General features: G+C 42.8%; 1 protein-coding gene across 3 annotated transcripts in view; it reads right to left on the reverse strand.

The window, feature by feature from the left end:
* EBF1 (EBF transcription factor 1) overlaps positions 1-20,296 on the reverse strand; it is a 449,014-nt gene that overhangs the window by 60,880 nt on the left and 367,838 nt on the right. For 2 of the 3 annotated variants that reach the window (XM_063928404.1, XM_063928402.1), the window contains exons 9-10: positions 7,310-7,443; positions 1,929-2,055 (exon numbers count right to left, since the gene is read on the reverse strand). In XM_063928404.1, the coding sequence (XP_063784474.1) occupies positions 1,929-2,055; positions 7,310-7,443 (261 nt within the window). The remainder of the gene's footprint in view (positions 1-1,928; positions 2,056-7,309; positions 7,444-20,296) is intronic. The other variant, XM_063928403.1, reaches the window with a different exon arrangement.

The following is a 20,296-nucleotide window of genomic DNA, read 5'->3' on the forward strand; positions in this document are numbered from 1 at the left end:
TACAGTGATAAAGAGGAGTCTCAGGGCAGTATTGTGGCTGAGATGCCAATGATGTGACTTAGGAATCTCAGATCCGTCCCCCAGATAATTCCTGGCAATGGTTGGGCTCTCTCCTATCTCCTCTCTCGCTCATATGATGAATGAAGTTTCTGCATCGGCTGTTATTGGCTTTGCTTTTGTCAATATGTTAGTGTTGGCCTTAGTTCCTCTATGATTGATCTCTATTTCCTGGCTGATCAGTTATTAAGGTGGAACAGCCAGGGGCAGTCTGAGGCATTCATGGAACAAGTGCTTGCTAACGAGTCTCGCTACAGACAGAGACAGACACGCTACACGGAAATATCCAAGACACTGGAGGAAACATTACAATAAGACATAATACCACCCAAGTGCATACAGAGATAAGCAGTGGTTCTCCTGCTCAGCGTGAGAACCTGCTATTATGGAACTACCCAGTATTCCCTGCCAGTCACAACGGATTCCTGTCTCATATAAATGGACATTACAGAAAGTGCATGAGAATCCTGGATGCAAAATGATCCCTTTTCTTTACTACATCATATGCTTTTTCCAGCATCTTTGTGTACAAACCATCTATTAGCATAGGAATCAATGATTCCTATTTCAAGCTCCATTTGTGTTCAGACCACCAGGGTTTAGGTAGTTTAGAGGTATAGTAAGATAAATGTTGGTCTAGTCATTGAAGTGAGCAGAAAGACATTGGTGTAAACACCTAGAAGAAAGAAATAAGGTGCCAGAACAGAGGTAAAAATACATCCGATTTTAGGGACCTTTTAAGGTCATGCTCTGCAAAATGTTTCATATGGAATCTTCACACTTCTGGAGTAGTTAGTAACCTATAATCTACTAATTATAAGTGCAATAAATAAAAGACAACCTTACAAAAGAGGATGTATGGCGATGCAACAGGTCTTGAATTACATGTGTCTATGAGATGATACATTAAGTTCAGTTTGAATTATTGTACTTGTGATAAACATGTCATATTGTGAACATAACAAACTAACACTTTAGCAAAAAAGGCCCCCATTTATCAAGCCTTGGAGAGTCATAAATAGCACGGTGATAAAGTACAAACCAATCAGCTCCTAACTTCCATGTCACATTCAGTGTTTAAAAAATGACAGTTAGGAGGTGGTTGGCTGGTCATTTATCACGTGCTATTTATCACTCTCCAAGGCTTGATGAATCCAGGCCAAAGTAAAAAAAAAAAAGTAACAACATTACACTTTGCAGAACTCTCAGGTAGATGTTCAAGGTTATTAAAGTGTATAAGTCACCAGCTGGTCATTTCATTAGAAGTTAGTGACATCATTGAGGCATGAGGCATTAAGTGTCTCAGCCCACAAAATGGTGGCCTCCTGTGAGAGTAGGTAATGGGACCACTTTAACTGAGTGTGGTACAGAAGATCTACAGTATTTAGGTCAACACCAAATGTGCATTAGGTCAACAGGTACAAAACGACAACATGGCAATGGCCGACACACAAATGGTCTTTTTTGGCTCAAATCTTGTATGTTTGGTAATATGTGACCATCATCAGTAAAAACGTATACCCACCTGGGCTCGAGCAAAGTAACTATTACCAATTGTAGTCTACGTGGAAAGTAACTCAAGCCAATGTTGGGAAAACATTGTCATGCCAGTAGAAAATGTGTCAGCCATTTGTGTGCTGACCTTAAGCACTGTCAATCTTTTGTACCCGTTGACCTAATGCATGTCAACTAGTCGACTATAGTATCAACCTAAACACTGTCTATCTATCATGTAGATACCCTTTAACTATACCCGTAAACTGGTACAACATTACCAAATAAAGTACCAGGAACAGCTAAAAACTACAAATAAATGGCAACATTCTGAATAACGGTACGACTGCACAATTGCGTCACGTCAATAGCCCCACCTGTGTAGATGAACCGCCCAGGCGTCCCTTTGCAGAACTGCTTGGACTTGTAGGATAATGTTACTTCCACCACTCCAGGGATGTGTCGGGGTGGGGTCTGTACGCGGATGGCATGAGGCGTGATCAACTGGGGAAACAAAGGAAAGTGAAATAAGCCAAATGAAGGGATAGTTGTATGTTTCCAATCCCCGGTAACATCTCTCTGTCACATATTTATAAACAAAGGCACAAAAGATGTAATTAACTTGTCAGTGTTTCTATGTAACACGTGGGAGACGATGACAATATACTTCATATGCACAAATGTTACTGATTAACTCATTGCTAAAGAGTGAAGTGTGGTCAATGTCTGCTACGTACCATAACTCTGATGTAATGACTCCGTACAAAGGATTGGTTACATAGCGACGCTCAATGAAAATAAAATATTAACTCTTCATGTTTCTCTGCAGCCCTTTCCTACGGTGACTATAAGGGTGTCGGAATGTGTGCTAAGTATGACCCTGGTACTTTTTACACAGCACATACTAAAACTCCTATCTCCCCAAACATTCCGTCTTGTAATATATAGATGTGAGTAGTCCTGTAATAAGAAACTAGAGCTTCTATACGGCTCACGGAACTCCGATGTATGTCCGCAGTGGCAATTATCATCATCTATGATGGCTAGTGATAAGGGTGTCTTTCACTGTTGTTTATTCAGAATGTCGACACTGACATTATGTCAAACGTCAAAATATTGGCATTCACAGTGTCAACATTGTCATAAAGTCAACATTGTGAATGTCGACAGGGTTAGGCAAGGGTTAGGGCGTAAATGGACAAACGATGCTATGCCAACACTGTCACAACATTGTCAACATTCCGGCAATTCCAACATTTTGCACCACACCCGTTTACACAGCTATTCACATACTCATGTATTATAACACAATCACAGATTCTATGGTAACAGTGTAAAATACCAATAGGGTTTTTATAATAATACCACTGATAGTTAGTGACGTTCCAGATCTAATTTGAAAAGGAGACTCAGAACATGACGCAGAATTCAGATTTCCAGCTTTGTTCATCAAGAGTTTCTGAAGCGGCTGTGGGCTATATTTACACTGTGAATGTTAATGTATTCTCAGTGTATTACGGAATTCTGCAGATATTCTCTTGTGGCCCAGGCTATGCTGCAAAGCCATTCCACAGCACATCACAGCGGTGAGCTATTTTAGGAGGGCCTGGAAATATTGGTTGACCTCAATGTTTCCTCAGTACACAGGTTCACACAGTATTTAATCAAGTTAAAAAAAGGAACAGAGGTATACTATATCTACACACATACACACACATTATATATCTATCTATATATATATATATATATATATAAATATACAGTATATACTATTTATATTGTGTGTGTATATCTATATATATAATATATATATATATATATATTTATTTATTTTATACAGACAACGCAGAAATGTATTTGAAAACATACATTTATTGCTTTATTGCGCTAAAATAAAAGCTAAATTTGTTTAATGCATATGTAGTAAAAGATACTGTAGATAAGTTGTCACATTGAGGTCTCATTAGAGGTAATGCTATGTATCAATCATTGACTTCCAATAGACATATAGACTTCAAAGGCACAGTGCCATCTAGTGACTAAATATTGCTGAATGCCTTCATGCCATCATGAAACAATATTTATTTTAATACAGTAAGAACCGTAACTAAGGATGTGCGAGTGGTGGTGCCGCACAGAGCGCATACCCCTGAGGGGGGCACCATCGCTGCCCCGCAGCAGCTCGGAACAGCACCCTGGAGCCTAAAACGCTACTACACATCTACCCGGATCATCCAAGGGGCGTTCCAGGCAATCACTCTGCAGCATGTGGACACTGCAGGCTGCGTTCTACTTCCTGGAGCAAGCGGCCCCAACCCTTAGGCGTGACATCATGACCTCACAGTTTTAGGGAGCGTGGCCAGAACAGGGTGGACTGCTGCCCTATTGCAGCACTGAATACAGCTTTCACATATGGGGAGAATCCTGTGTTTACACCATGATATCCAAATTAAATATGGCTGCATCCTCATAACAACTGTATAAAGAAAGCCAACTTTCCATCTACTTCACTAATTCTAAAAGTGCCATTAGTGGTTGTTGCAGAAATTGCCCACAAACATGTAGCTTTAACAATACTTCCAACCAGGGCAGTAATGGCCATCTGTCACTTCTGGGAAATGCCAGAAAGGCCAATGGTCTGTTGGGCTGGTCTGGCCACACAGAGAGCCAAGATGGCCGTGCGCAGTGCAGCCTTCTGGCTCTATATTTACCTGCCCCACTTCCCCCCGCCCATCGTGTGTGTCCCAAAGAACGACTCGAGCTCCACACAGAGCCACGTTAGGAATTAAACCCAGGACCTCAAGGGCTATAAGACAGTAAAGCTAAGCATTACGCTATCCATGCTGCTCCATGGCAGCTCCCAAATGTGTTAGGACTGCTAAGCCACCAATAAGCAGTAGTCAGTGATCTGATCTGATTATTGGTAAAAAGTTGCGATGCAGTTGCATCAATTGAGTGTCACGGTTTCTTGGTGCCTTGCAGCACTGGGCCTCCCTTTGTTTATCACTCTCCGAGGGACACACTGTCACTATTATAAATATAAAGATAATATTAATCATAATTGGTCTTCCATATGATGTAACGTGTTAATAACATATAGCAGCCCCTTGTTAGCTAGCATATCCCCTCTAAGGTTCTTTCAAGGTGAAACAAAACAGAGCTATTGTTTCCCTCTAGGAGAAAAGTTAAAACTGTCAGCTAAAAGTGAAATAAAAAGTGGACTTTAACAGCATGAGGGACAAACTGTGAGAATAGCGTAGAGATGAATCTCAAGTTTCACAGAAAAGAACAAACTGATATTGCAACCACATGTGAAACAGGATAGGTGGGGGGTCGTCAGAAGCCGCGAAAACCCAAATGTATCAATTAGCCCACATCTTCAGCTCTTCTAGCCCTAAAACGTCGGGATTTCAGTGCTCTGAATCTCATTAGCTGCGTCTTTTTTTATAATAAATGTAGCAGAGCCGCGACCCCAACGCGTGTAATGTTTCGGATAACAATGGCGGTAGGCACTGTTCTCAAATCCCTGGAATTGCAAGGAGTTTCCTTGTTAGGAGGCTTTTTATGCTCTAAAGCTCTCTCTAATATAAGATTTTTGCACTTTGCCTCTCGGTTATATCAGAACTGCTCTCTCGCTGTCTTCACATGCCTCGCAGACAGCTAGCCATTGTCCTGTCAGGTGAATTTTCGGAGTGGAATTCTGACTAAAAAATTCACACTGACTATGAATACAAAATGAGGACCCCCAATTTCTCAGGAAGGGATTTACCCCAGCCTCACTAAAATGTGGACACATTACGTTACAAATAAAACTTCTGGACACACTTGAGGTAAATTTCTAACCACAAAAGCGCAAACCCGCAGTGCCAATGCTATTTTACAATATCATGTACCTACATCTGCACAAGTTCTACAGGGAAGAACATATATGTATTAGGCCAAGATGCCTGAATTTGAGGAATTGGTGGATCAGGTTACAGAGTGTGGATTAGGCGCCTAACACCTGATTGAAATAAGAAAATGTGTAAAGCATGTCTTCATTTTACCACAAAGTGTATGTGATGAATTTAAGATACTAGTTGTGGATAAAAAAGTGTGCCCCTATAGCTGGGCCTCCTCGTAGGACGTTAATCTTAGGCCTGACACTGGAAGGAATCACCATAGAGTTGATGGAATTTATATATATCATATATATATATATATATATATATATATATATATATTTAAAAGGGTACCCTACAGCGCTTTGTATGAGAAATAAAAGCAGCACCTCAAGAAGAACCTCCTGTTAGTTGAGGTTCCAAAGAATAAAAATTAACAAACAGATCTGAGGGCGCTAGTCCATAGTAGTGTTCATCATTTTATTACACCTTAATTAACATAGAAACAGCTGTAATAAAAATATATTTGTATTTTTATTTTATACATAAAAAATATACATATGGCATCTGTACAGTTTCACAGAGGTATAATTAAAAAAATGTTTCCGATTTCCATTCAGTATTCAAAGCTGTTCTTTATCAGCATATGTCCAACATACAGCATAGATGGAAATAGAATGTTTGAAATACCCAACGCGTTTCGTCCCTTCCGGGACTTCCTCAGAGGTACAGAATCAGATGCCCAGTAAATTAAAGGAATCCTGAAGAAACATTTACACCACTGTATATATTGATTAAAATAGGTATAAACCCATGTTAATTGTAACAGGTAGCAGACTGACAATATTCCATATTTAAAAGGCGTCCAGAGAATACTATCTCAGACTATGGTCTATATGATGACCGATCTTACATGAACAAATGTTTAACCCTGAATCTATAGGTGGATCAAACACGATTTCATGTGTTAACAGCAGTACAGGTAAACATACAAAATAGTCAGTGTGATCATCTCAAAGTTCAGGGAAGGCTGACTATTTTGTATGTTTACTTGTACTGCTGTTAACACATGAAATCGTGTTTGATCCACCTATAGATTCAGGGTTAAATATTTGTTCATTTAAGATCGGTCATCATATAGACCATAGTCTGAGATAGTATTCTCTGGACTCCTTTTAAAAATGGAATATAGTCAGTCTGCTACCTGTTACAATTAACATGGGTTTATACCTATTTTAATCAATATATACAGTGGGGTAAATGTTTCTTCAGGATTCCTTTAATTTACTGGGCATCTGATTCTGTATCCCTGAGGAAGTCCCGGAAGGGACGAAACGCGTTGGGTATTTCAGACATTCTATTTCCATCTACGCTGTATGTTGGACATATGCTAATAAAGAACAGCTTTGAAAACTGAATGTAAATCAGAATTTTTTTTAATTATACCTCTGTGAAACTGTACAGATGCCATATCTATAATTATTATTTATAAAATAAAAATACAAATAGATTTTTATTACAGCTGTTTCTATGTTACTTAAGGTGTAATAATATGATGAACATTACTATGGATTAGCGCCCTCAGATCTGTTTGTTTATATATATATATATATATATATATCCCATATACCATTGATAAAAACAAATATACATATTATAGTCACTTCTGGCAATGACCTTGTAAAGTATATTAGCTACACGTAATGGAGGCAGCCATTTTGTGGGTTGTAGATAATTCCACACGAATGCAGCCAGCGAATCACTGACACATGAGGCACAATGGAGGCAGCCATATTGAGGGACTGAGCAAATATTCATTCTATCGCAGACTATGTGACACAAGAGTCATTACCTAGTTGGAATTAGGAGACACCTACCTCACTCCACACCAGCATGGTTCCAAATATGACCTGTAAGCCGTCAAAGAAATTGTCTCCTATGATGATGACAGTGGCACCGCCCGTGGTCCATCCCTCACTCGGACTAATGGCTTTGATACATGGTGTAGCTGCTTTTCAAAAGACAGAGGATGGGGAGAAAGTAGTATTCAGTTATTATTATGCAGGAGGCTTATGACACATTGTAAGATAACACAGAGTAACAGAATTTGGGCCTCAGTCAGAATTAGGAGCAAATCCAGGTACTACAATGGGGGACAATTTGCACTCGATCAATCACGTTGTCATGAAATTAGTGCAAATTAATGAATTTATATGTTTTGCTTACATGGAGAGCAAACACAGCTTTATTAGTATGCTGCCATATAAAGGTGAGGTGGGACGCACCGTGCTCTCCCCTCTGTCCACACCATATATACCTGCCCTCTCCTGCAGTACAATTTGATTTTACTGTAATTGCAATTTATAGCTGGATTTACTTGTAATTCAATATATGGCCCATAATGTGTACATACAGTAAAGCACATTATAATACTGAGAGATAGTTACATAACATTTCATGTGGCAAAGATGATTTTGAAAGACTTTTTGGGCAGTTGACCACATATTGCGAACTTTGAACTTAAATATACAAATAAATATAAAGTTAAGAGTTTTAGCAAAAACTATTTGCACCAAACTTGTCAAAACAAGAGCGTTTGTATAATTATTATCAGATTGTAGCTGTTATATTTAGATTTTATATATCAGATGTTATTAGATATACAGTACCAGTATCACCCCGCATATCTAAGGTTTCAACACTGAGCCGAGGTCAGTCATAGAATGGTATGTTTGCCCAGTTTATAAATGGGTTATTTGCTGGTACTGACTATACCCAGTCTATACCCGTATCACATTGTCCCTTACATCAGCACCCGCTCGCCAACCTCTGGTTAATGCCTGACTGGATTAGGGCCTGTGTTTATGTCAGACTCCTTCCCCTCTTCTATTGTTCAAAGGAGAACAGGGGAGAGATGTATACTCATACAGAGATTATTGATCCCTATGGAGAGGTAGAACAGCAAGGAATTTTCTTCCTCCCCAGCACTGTTCCTTCATGTGCCTTCGAAAGATGGCCTGATGAAGTACCAGTGACTCTCCATGGAGATCAAAGGTGGTATCATGGGGTATGCATTTAAAATACCGCCTGTCAGGTCGCAATACTGACGCCAAAATCCTAACAGGGGTACAATGCCGCACCGGAATACCGGCAAGGTAGCTGATTCTGCCTCTGTGGGTGTCGAGGACACCCACAGAGGGAGAATAGAACCTGTGGCAAGCGAAGCGAGCCACCACGCCCGTGACAGCTGGCATACCGTACGCCGGGATCCCATACTGATCCCGTATCAAATACCTCTACCCTTTAATCCCCTGTGTAGCACTATACATCTATGTAAATATCCTCATGTAAAGACACAATCTTTACATTTACTGAGCAACAAAATGAAAGCAATTGTTCTATTTTATCAGCCACTACAGCACAGTTTGCCTTAACTGGGTTACTGACAGGAAGTCTTCCGTACATACATGGCACATCTCTTTCTAGGGATGCAGGATCGGATCACCCTGTGACCCTCAGATTATGCAGGAGGTCGTGTTTTAATTCTAGCAGGGGCAAGGAAATCTGCGTCAGAAGCCACAGACCTTGGTCAAGGCAAGTCTACAAAATGGGAATGACGCTATATACCGCTTCCACTGCCGCTCATATGACATGCTGCATCTCTGGGGTAATGCAGACGACAACACAGGAACCGTTCTGCACATGAGTGAGCAGAACAGGTCCTGCACATGCACGATCCACCCACCATCGGAGTAGTATGCAAACCATCGGGTTTGCCTTTTCCCCTGAATCGGGCCCTTAGTTATCTAAATAATTTTCCGTTCTTTTTACCTCATGAAGTCTTTACATATAAGTGAACAATTGTTACCAATACTCTTACAGCAAAATAACTTGTAAGTCTAAGACGTTACTATTTAATTATCTAGACAACAATGTGCTTTTGCATTCATGGACTAAATGTAGTGCCATCCTTTTCCTCAGTGCTGTACAAAACAAACCAAAAAAAAAAAAAAGATAATTATGTGTTGTTCGGGCACACCACGGAACACTGCAGAGTAGTAAATAATTCTGTAGTAGTAGAAAGATAAATGTGATTGTGCTTTTTTTGTTAAACCATCAGAGGAGAACACCCTACTCTTCAATCTATGACAATAACATGATTACAGCCACAATTTAGCATAATAGTCCTGAAGAGCTGATAGCATATTGGAGAGTTAAAATGGAAATTATCAAGTAGCTCCTCTTTGTTAAAATAATGATCACTTCACAAATAAAAGCTTTTATCCCAAACGTACTGTGCCGCAGCAGCAAAATGTAAATGCAGTGGATGCTGCCTGCTGCCGTTTATTAAATATTACCGTACCCTGCCTGTTTAAGGACCCCTTCAGCGTGATTGCTTATGAGAGGCATGTAAATGTCATTTTGTCTCTCATGCAGCTGATCTGGCATGTTAGCGCTCGTACTAGACATCATGAAAGGGCAAGAGCCTGGGGATTTGCTAGGAAAACACAGACAAGTGCTAAAAATCTAACAAATTAAGTGGTTTACATTTCATTTATAGGAGGTGAACTTTGTCTGGGAACAGGCAGTGTTTATGTGCCGGCAGTGCGTAGACAGCATGGAGGGGAAAGTTAAAGACTTTCTGGCAATTCTGCAGAATTAGTGGAAAAGATACAACAGGTTGTAAATTAGGGCTGCATTTTTATTAATCAAATTTGCCCTCAAAGCTTGGATATTAATAAAGTGGACAGAGATTAAGCACCAGCCAATCAGCTCCTCATTGTCATTTTTCAAACACAGCCTGTAATATGGCAGTAAGAAGCTGATTGGCTGGTATGTTATCTCTCTCCACTCTCAAGCTTTGAAACATCTCCCCCATGATCAGGATAAAAAAAATACTATATTCAATACAAAATGCTCCAGAGAATGCACAATAACATTGCAGAAATATGTTTATTCCTATTTAATATAGTAAATGCATTGCAAACTGAAATGTGAGATACAGATTTGCTTCTTTTTTTCTGTTCTGTTTTCTACTTGCTGTTATACTATGGACCTAATATTTTGTACACACATCGATGGTTTGCACACAAAAATACGATGTTTGGGGGTCTGCACAGGTTTGGGGGGCAGAGAAGGGGAGGCACATGACACCGTATTTAAAAACAGGGGCACATTGCCCCCATTTTGAAGGTGTGATGGGTCCAGGTCTGCATCGTCGGGCACAAACTTCCTGGATGCCGACGTCCAGATCCTCCGGCCAGCCTGCAAAAGCTTCAGCTATGGTCAGCTTCAGGTTATGGCAATGGTCAGCATCCCTTCTTCTGTAGGCAGTAAAGAAAGAGGACGGGATGTACTAACCTTGCGGTGTACGTCCCGCCACACATCGCATCGATACTAATCGCATATGTACTAGCATATGCGATTAGTATTGCGAACGACAGCTCTTCCAATAAGGGTTGTCCTTCACGTCTTTATGACCCGGAAGTCTGTCTGCTTATGCGCAGAAGGACTCGACGGCTGCGGGGCATGCTAGGAGGGATCAGATAAGATCCCTCACACAGCACGCCACGAAAAGAAGCCCATAGGTTTCTATAGGGTAGACCTTATACCAGTGGTCCCAAAACGCGGTCCTCAAGGCACCCCAACAGTCCAAGTTTTAAGGATATCCGTGGCTGAGCACAGATGCTTCAATTAAAATGACTGAGGTACTAATTAATTCACCTGTGTTCAATCATGGATAGCCTTGAAACCTGAACCGTTGGGGTGGCTTGAGGACCATTTTTGTGAACCAATGCCTTACACACATAGCCTGAAAATAATTTCCATTTTATACAATATTTTGTAGGTTTGTGTACACTGAACCATCAGAAACCAAAAGTGTCACTGTCTCAGCCGTGCTCAAAAATGTAGGTATTTTTGGACATACCGTATTTTAGAATTTTGGATATGGGAAACTCAATCTGTAAAATGAAAACTATTTTCTGTTGACAAAATAACAATCTCTACAAAAACAAACCTGTAAAACCAACAGATTTTACTTTGCTTTGGTATCATACAGCAATTTTAAGGCTGGGTACACACTGGGATGACAGGCAATTGGGCCGATGGTCGAAGTAATTTGCCGTCACCTCGCATACACTGGCCGATTTAATGAATGATGGATCAAAATCTCGTTCTGTCCTTCATTAAACTGCACTTGGTCACATGCGATATCTTCCAATTTGCCATGCTGCTTACCCAACCAGAAGATGTTGCATGCGACCCGTGGGAGCGCGCATTCCTGCGTACACACTGCAATGTGATTTGTCGTTCTGATACAGCAAATATATAGTCAAAATCGTAAGGAAAGTTAGTGTAAATCTCACCGTGTGCACACAGCTTGCGATGCCGAGGCGCGGTTCCGTGGGATTGGTATCGCAAGAAAAAATAGACTGTGCAGGCAAGGCAATTTTGACTATCTAGCACAAAGCATAGTATAGTTAAAATCGCACATAGCCAATATCACACCGTGTGTCTAGACAATATCAGGGCTTCTGGGCTCTGGGGAAGTTCAAGGGAAATTGCATAGTCAAAATCGGGCATAGAGAATATCTCACTGTGTGTATGCACCTATAAGGGGGGTACACACGGAGCGATGTTCACTTAATTTCTAAGCAATCTGAGTAGCTTTCTTAGAAATGAAGAACATATCGCTCCGTGTGTAGGGGTGGCCGAAAACAGCGATGTGCAGCTCCACGCGTCGCTATTGCCGGCTCTAGATTTGGCAAATCTAGTACATCGCTCATTTCACCGCTGTGTGAAATGAGCCGTCGACCCCCCTCGCTCAGCACACATCGCGCTGTGCTGAGTGGGAGGAGAGATGTGTGCTGAGCGGTTCTGTGATAGATCGCTCAGCACACATCTCCGGGAGAAATCTCCCGTGTGTACCCCCTTTACAGTTATATTATCAGATCTTATCATAAAACTGTGGCTTTGCACAAAAAAAGTATCATACTATTGCAATCACACTCCAGGAAGGTAAATGTGTGCTTAAAGCAGCTAAACCCAACCAAACTAATGGGTGCAACACAAAAAGTCTAGTTTGAGGGTGGTGAGCTGAAAGTCTAGTTTTGAGGTGGTGAGCTGAAATACAGCGCCGGCAGTTGCTTGCGCCCGAACGGATCACCAATTGAATAGCTCCTTTGGATACCATCTACTGGCTACTGGCGGCGGCGCTCTAAACTAATGAATATCGCCCCAAGTATGGGGATATCGTTAAGAGATTTGTTTCAAGGGCCATATTAAACACATTAAATTCTAAACTGTGAAACTTGGGGATCTAAAATGGAAATACATCACCCCTTGGTAAGTACTATGGAAATTAATAGCAACAGGTGTTCCTAAACTCAGTTCCTTTGTTCTGTGAATAAGTTAGGAAATGCTTCCTAGTTTAAATGCCTGACACACATACAGTAACAAGATCTTGTGTTTTTTTGTGTGTGATTTTGGCACTAACACCGTTGAATGACAGTTAATAGATCATTACACATAAGGAGATCCCCACTTGGCCCTATAAAAACTTGTCATTCACAAAAGATTGTATTTGCTTTGGAGGGTTGCCTGCGGCACCATACAGTCACTCTCATAAGCAGAAAGAAAATGGTTCTACACCTGTAAAGGCACAGAGGCGTCCTAGCATCACTGACACCCATTCTGTTGACATGTCTTCTTTCAGTAATTTTTTTTTAAAGTTGTCGGGGTATATTTACTAAAGGTCGATTTTAAATCAATCTAAATCGGTTTAAATCGATGCTATATTTCAGGGACTAAAACACACATTTACTAACAGACAATTTCTTGTACCAATTTTTAAAAGTTAGTAAAAGTGTGTTTTAGCCCCTGAAAAATAATAGCAATTTAAAAATTGATCAACATCAATCTAGATCGACCTTTAGTAAATATACCCAGTAACTGCATTTTATTCCTCTTCAGTTGCTATATCTGTCTTGGATGGTTGTTCCCTCTAATCTACGTGTTTAAAACAAATTGGTCATATTGATGTCACAATTCTGCAATTAAAAAAATGTCATCCACAGCAGAATGTTGCAAACAGAAATAACTACAAATAACACTGCCAACCAATAAAACAATACATGTGTTTTTAAAATAAGTGGCAAATAACTAATTCAGTTTTCAAACTTCACACACCTGCTCATCTAAAGCTGCAGCAGCAACGTCTGCAGGTGCTTGGGGCACCGTAGCATCCAGTAAAATACCCAGAGATGCATCGTTCACTGAGTGGAATATTTAAAACTGTTTAAACGGCTAGTGGCTAATTTTAGCACAAGAAAGATCCTGTCTGTTTCTTTGTACATCTTGTTTGTAAGGCGTCTATCACTTATTGTGATTGCTCTAACCTTAACAATACACAATACTTTACGCTAGCTTATCAACTAAAAATAACAACAGAGACACCAACTGCATAGATTTAAAAGGTCATTGTATTTATTAATTGGATGACCCTAAACATAGGGATGGATGGCAAGGAAGACGCTACAATGGCCAGCTCCAGTCAAATATATCATACAACTTGGAGGCGACTGAAACGCCCCCAACTGTAATGGCGGTGACTGAAACGCCCTAACTATATATAAGCATAACCTGCACCATGAAGGACTCACCCACCACCCATTAGTGGCACAGTACAGACCTCCTAGTGGGAACGCCCATTGTCCCCCCTCAGGGGCATGACAACACCGGCCGTCCATCAAAGGGGTAAGTGCCCCATAACTACCACTTATGCTACATATGACCGCTGGCCGTAGCGCCTTCCCGCCGAATTAAATTGAATGAAATTCAGATCGAATGAGTATTAGAATTGTAGAACAAGAACAAAAATAAAAAACTTGGGAGGGTGGGTGGGCTTCCAAACCAACAAGAGGACTTCAATCCCTCAAACTCCTCCCTATAAAGGCTACTAATACCCTCCTACCCCCTACTACTGATAGGCAAAGCCTACACCAATAATAAACAGCCTAATACCCTTGATCTGCCTAGCAACATAGCCTAAACTAACCAATCACAAAAATCAAAGACTCTTACATGGTTTTTGGGGCTATTCAGCTCTCTCCCATTTTTACTTGATTGCCCAGGCACTACTGTCTGCTCAGACGACAACTAATTGCAGCGTTTGGATTTTGGTCACTGTCCTCCTATAAGTTACCAAAAAGCTGTCAGTTCTCACCCTGCTGTATTCACTGATTAAATCTATCCGCTACTCAATGATAATAAAGCACAACCAAAAGTGTCAAGACAAATGTAGATGACAAGTGAAATCTGTAACTACACTATGGGCAGGACGCAATGCCGCCAAGGTCAGCGGCTGTGCGGGATGCCGAATGAACTCAAACTTTTTTTAGAGGGGCAATCACTTACAAGGCATAGGGCCTGATTCAGGTTGAATTGCAAATTCTGCTAAGTAGCAGAATTTGCAATCCATGTGATCGCATGCTGGGGGCCGCACATCACAGAGCAAGGCCGCCCAGCATGCTGACCGCCACTCCCCCCCCCCCCCCTCGATCAAGTAGAAATTGTGATCGCATCGCAATTTCTGCTTGATCGTAGAAATTAGGGATGCCTCCTGCCAGCACAACTTGGCTGCACCCACAGGAGGCCCGCCACCATCTTTCTGATCGCGGCTGCATGTGACATCACGCAGCCACCTCGATCACGCCCCGTCACCCCCCCCGCCTAGGAAACAGAGCGTTGTCATCCCCCGCGCGCGGACGCCTCTGCCTGATTGATAGGTAGAGGCATTTGCATTTTCTGCAGGCGCTCGCAGAAAATGCTGGCACATGCGCAGGATGGTGCTGCACATGCGCACGCATTGTTATCAGAATTTTTGCAGTTGGATCGCAATTAGCGATCCATCCTGAATTGGGCACATAGTTTTGCCTTGTAAGTAGGGATGTGCACCTGAAATTTTTCGGGTTTTGTGTTTTGGTTTCGGGTTCGGTTCCGTGGCCGTGTTTTGGGTTCGAACGCGTTTTGGCAAAACCTCACCGAATTTTTTTTGTCGGATTCGGGTGTTTTTTTACAAAAAACCCTAAAAAACAGCTTAAATCATAGAATTTGGGGGTCATTTTGATCCCATAGTATTATTAACCTCAATAACCATAATTTCCACTCATTTTCAGTCTATTCTAAACACCTCACACCTCACAATATTATTTTTAGTCCTAAAATTTGCACCGAGGTCGCTGGATGGCTAAGCTAAGCGACACAAGTGGCCGACACAAACACCTGGCCCATCTAGGAGTGGCACTGCAGTGTCAGGCAGGATGGCCCTTCCAAAAATACTCCCCAAACAGCACATGACGCAAAGAAAAAAAGAGGCGCAATGAGGTAGCTGTGTGAGTAAGCTAAGCGACCCTAGTGGCCGACACAAACACCTGGCCCATCTAGGAGTGGCACTGCAGTGTCAGGCAGGATGGCCCTTCCAAAAAATACTCCCCAAACAGCACATGACGCAAAGAAGAAAAAAAAGAGGCGCAATGAGGTAGCTGTGTGAGTAAGATAAGCGACCCAAGTGGCCGACACAAACACCTGGCCCATCTAGGAGTGGCACTGCAGTGTCAGGCAGGATGGCCCTTCCAAAAACTACTCCCCAAACAGCACATGACGCAAAGAAGAAAAAAAAGAGGCGCAATGAGGTAGCTGTGTGAGTAAGATAAGCGACCCAAGTGGCCGACACAAACACCTGGCCCATCTAGGAGTGGCACTGCAGTGTCAGGCAGGATGGCCCTTCCAAAAACTACTCCCCAAACAGCACATGACGCAAAGAAGAAAAAAAAGAGGCGCAATGAGGTAGCTGTGTGAGTAAGATAAGCGACCCAAGTGGCCGACACAAACACCTGGCCCATCTAGGAGTGGCACTGCAGTGTCAGGCAGGATGGCCCTTCTAAAAAATACTCCCCAAACAGCACATGACGCAAAGAAAAATGAAAGAAAAAAGAGGTGCAAGATGGAATTGTCCTTGGGCCCTCCCACCCACCCTTATGTTGTATAAACAGGACATGCACACTTTAACCAACCCATCATTTCAGCGACAGGGTCTGCCACACGACTGTGACTGAAATGACTGGTTGGTTTGGGCCCCCACCAAAAAAGAAGCAATCAATCTCTCCTTGCACAAACTGGCTCTACAGAGGCAAGATGTCCACCTCATCATCATCGTCCGATTCATCACCCCTTTCACTGTGTACATCCCCCTCCTCACAGATTATTAATTCGTCCCCACTGGAATCCACCATCTCAGATCCCCGTGTACTTTCTGGAGGCAATTGCTGCTGGTGAATGTCTCCATGGAGTAATTGATTATAATTAATTTTAATGAACATCATCTTCTCCACATTTTCTGGAAGTAACCTCGTACGCCGATTGCTGACAAGGTGAGCGGCGGCACTAAACACTCTTTCGGAGTACACACTGGAGGGAGGGCAACTTAGGTAGAATAAAGCCAGTTTGTGCAAGGGCCTACAAATTGCCTCTTTTCCCTGCCAGTATACGTACGGACTGTCTGACGTGCCTACTTGAATGCGGTCACTCATATAATCCTCCACCATTCTTTCAATGGTGAGAGAATCATATGCAGTGACAGTAGACAACATTTCAGTAATCGTTGGCAGGTCCTTCAGTCCGGACCAGATGTCAGCATCAGCAGTCGCTCCAGACTGCCCTGCATCACCACCAGCGGGTGGGCTCGGAATTCGTAGCCTTTTCCTCGCACCCCCAGTTGCGGGAGAATGTGAAGTAGGAGATGTTGACAGGTCGCGTTCCGCTTGACTTGACAATTTTCTCACCAGCAGTTCTTTGAACCCCTGCAGACTTGTGTCTGCCGGAAAGAGAGATCCAACGTAGGTTTTAAATCTAGGATCGAGCACGGTGGCCAAAATGTAGTGCTCTGATTTCAACAGATTGACCACACGTGAATCCTGGTTAAGCGAATGAAGGGCTCCATCCACAAGTCCCACATGCCTAGCGGAATCGCTCTGTTTTAGCTCCTCCTTCAATGCCTCCAGCTTCTTCTGCAAAAGCCTGATGAGGGGAATGACCTGACTCAGGCTGGCAGTGTCTGAACTGACTTCACGTGTGGCAAGTTCAAAGGGCAGCAGAACCTTGCACAACGTTGAAATCATTCTCCACTGCGCTTGAGACAGGTGCATTCCACCTCCTTTGCCTATATCGTGGCCAGATGTATAGGCTTGAATGGCCTTTTGCTGCTCCTCCATCCTCTGAAGCATATATAGGGTTGAATTCCACCTCGTTACCACCTCTTGCTTCAGATGATGGCAGGGCAGGTTCAGGTTTTTTTGGTGGTGCTCCAGTCTTCTGTACGCGGTGCCTGCACGCCGAAAGTGGCCTGCAATTCTTCTGGCAACCGACAGCATCTCTTGCACGCCCCTGTCGTTTTTTAAATAATTCTGCACCACCAAATTCAAGGTATGTGCAAAACATGGGACGTGCTGGAATTTGCCCAGATGTAATGCGCGCACAATATTGCTGGCGTTGTCCGATGTCACAAATCCCCAGGAGAGTCCAATTGGGGTAAGCCATTCTGCGATGATCTTCCTCAGTTGCCGTAAGAGGTTTTCAGCTGTGTGCGTATTCTGGAAAGCGGTGATACAAAGCGTAGCCTGCCTAGGAACGAGTTGGCGTTTGCGAGATCCTGCTACTGGTGCCGCCGCTGCTGTTCTTGCAGCGGGAGGCAATACATCTACCCAGTGGGCTGTCACAGTCATGTAGTCCTGAGTCTGCCCTGCTCCACTTGTCCACATGTCCGTGGTTAAGTGGACATTGGGTACAACTGCATTTTTTAGGACACTGGTGAGTCTTTTTCTGACGTCCGTGTACATTCTCTGTATCGCCTGCCTAGAGAAGTGGAACCTAGATGGTATTTGGTAACGGGGGCACACTGCCTCAATAAATTGTCTAGTTCCCTGTGAACTAACGGCGGATACCGGACGCACGTCTAACACCAACATAGTTGTCAAGGCCTCAGTTATCCGCTTTGCAGCAGGATGACTGCTGTGATATTTCATCTTCCTCGCAAAGGACTGTTGGACAGTCAATTGCTTACTGGAAGTAGTACAAGTGGTCTTCCGACTTCCCCTCTGGGATGACGATCGACTCCCAGCAGCAACAACAGCAGCGCCAGCAGCAGTAGGCATTACACTCAAGGATGCATCGGAGGAATCCCAGGCAGGAGAGGACTCGTCAGACTTGCCAGTGACATGGCCTGCAGGACTATTGGCTTTCCTGGGTAAGGAGGAAATTGACACTGAGGGAGTTGGTGGTGTGGTTTGCGCGAGCTTGGTTACAAGAGGAAGGGATTTACTGGTCAGTGGACTGCTTCCGCTGTCGCCCAAAGTTTTTGAACTTGTCACTGACTTATTATGAATGCGCTGCAGGTGACGTATAAGGGAGGATGTTCCGAGGTGGTTAACGTCCTTACCCCTACTTATTACAGCTTGACAAAGGCAACACACGGCTTGACACCTGTTGTCCGCATTTCTGTTGAAATACTTCCACACTGAAGAGCTGATTTTTTTGGTATTTTCACCAGGCATGTCAATGGCCATATTCCTCCCACGGACAACAGGTGTCTCCCCGGGTGCCTGACTTAAACAAACCACCTCACCATCAGAATCCTCCTTGTCAATTTCCTCCCCAGCCCAAGCAACACCCATATCCTCATCCTGGTGTACTTCAACACTGACATCTTCAATTTCACTATCAGGAACTGGACTGCGGGTGCTCCTTTCAACACTTGCAGGGGGCGTGCAAATGGTGGAAGGTGCAAGCTCTTCCCGTCCAGTGTTGGGAAGGTCAGGCATCGCAACCGACACAATTGGACTCTCCTTTGGGATTTGGGATTTCGAAGAACGCACAGTTCTTTGCTGTGCTTTTGCCGCAAGTCTTTTCTTTTTTCTAGCGAGAGGATGAGTGCTTCCATCCTCATGTGAAGCTGAACCACTAGCCATGAACATAGGCCAGGGCCTCACCCGTTCCTTGCCACTCCGTGTCGTAAATGGCATATTGGCAAGTTTACGCTTCTCCTCAGACGCTTTTAATTTTGATTTTTGGGTCATTTTTTTACTGATCTTTTGTGTTTTGGATTTTACATGCTCTGTACTATGACATTGGGCATCGGCCTTGGCAGACGACGTTGATGGCATTTCATCGTCTCGGCCATGACTAGTGGCAGCAGCTTCAGCACGAGGTGGAAGTGGATCTTGATCTTTCCCTATTTTTTTAACCTCCACATTTTTGTTCTCCATATTTTGCGCACAACTAAAAGCCACCACAGGTATACAATGTAGATGGATGGATAGTATAGTATTACTTATACTTATGGACGACGAGTGATGACACAGAGGTAGGTACAGCCGTGGCCTACCGTACTGCTGCTTAGTGCTTATATATATGATATACTGTATAACGGACCTGGTGGACACTGTCAGCAGACTGCTAAACAAACTAGTATGAAGAAAGAAAAAAAAAAACACCACAGGTATACAATGTAGATGGATGGATAGTATAGTATTACTTATACTTATGGATGACTAGTGACGACACAGAGGTAGGTACAGCCGTGGCCTACCGTACTGCTGCTTAGTGCTTATATATATGATATTATACTGTATAACGGACCTGGTGGACAGTGTCAGCAGACTGCTAAACTAGTATGAAGAAAGAAAAAAAAAACACCACAGGTATACAATGTAGATGGATGGATAGTATAGTATTACTTATACTTATGGACGACGAGTGACGACACAGAGGTAGGTACAGCCGTGGCCTACCGTACTGCTGCTTAGTGC

The sequence above is a fragment of the Pseudophryne corroboree genome, chromosome 6 (genome assembly GCF_028390025.1).
Source record: "Pseudophryne corroboree isolate aPseCor3 chromosome 6, aPseCor3.hap2, whole genome shotgun sequence".
Lineage (NCBI taxonomy): Eukaryota > Metazoa > Chordata > Amphibia > Anura > Myobatrachidae > Pseudophryne > Pseudophryne corroboree.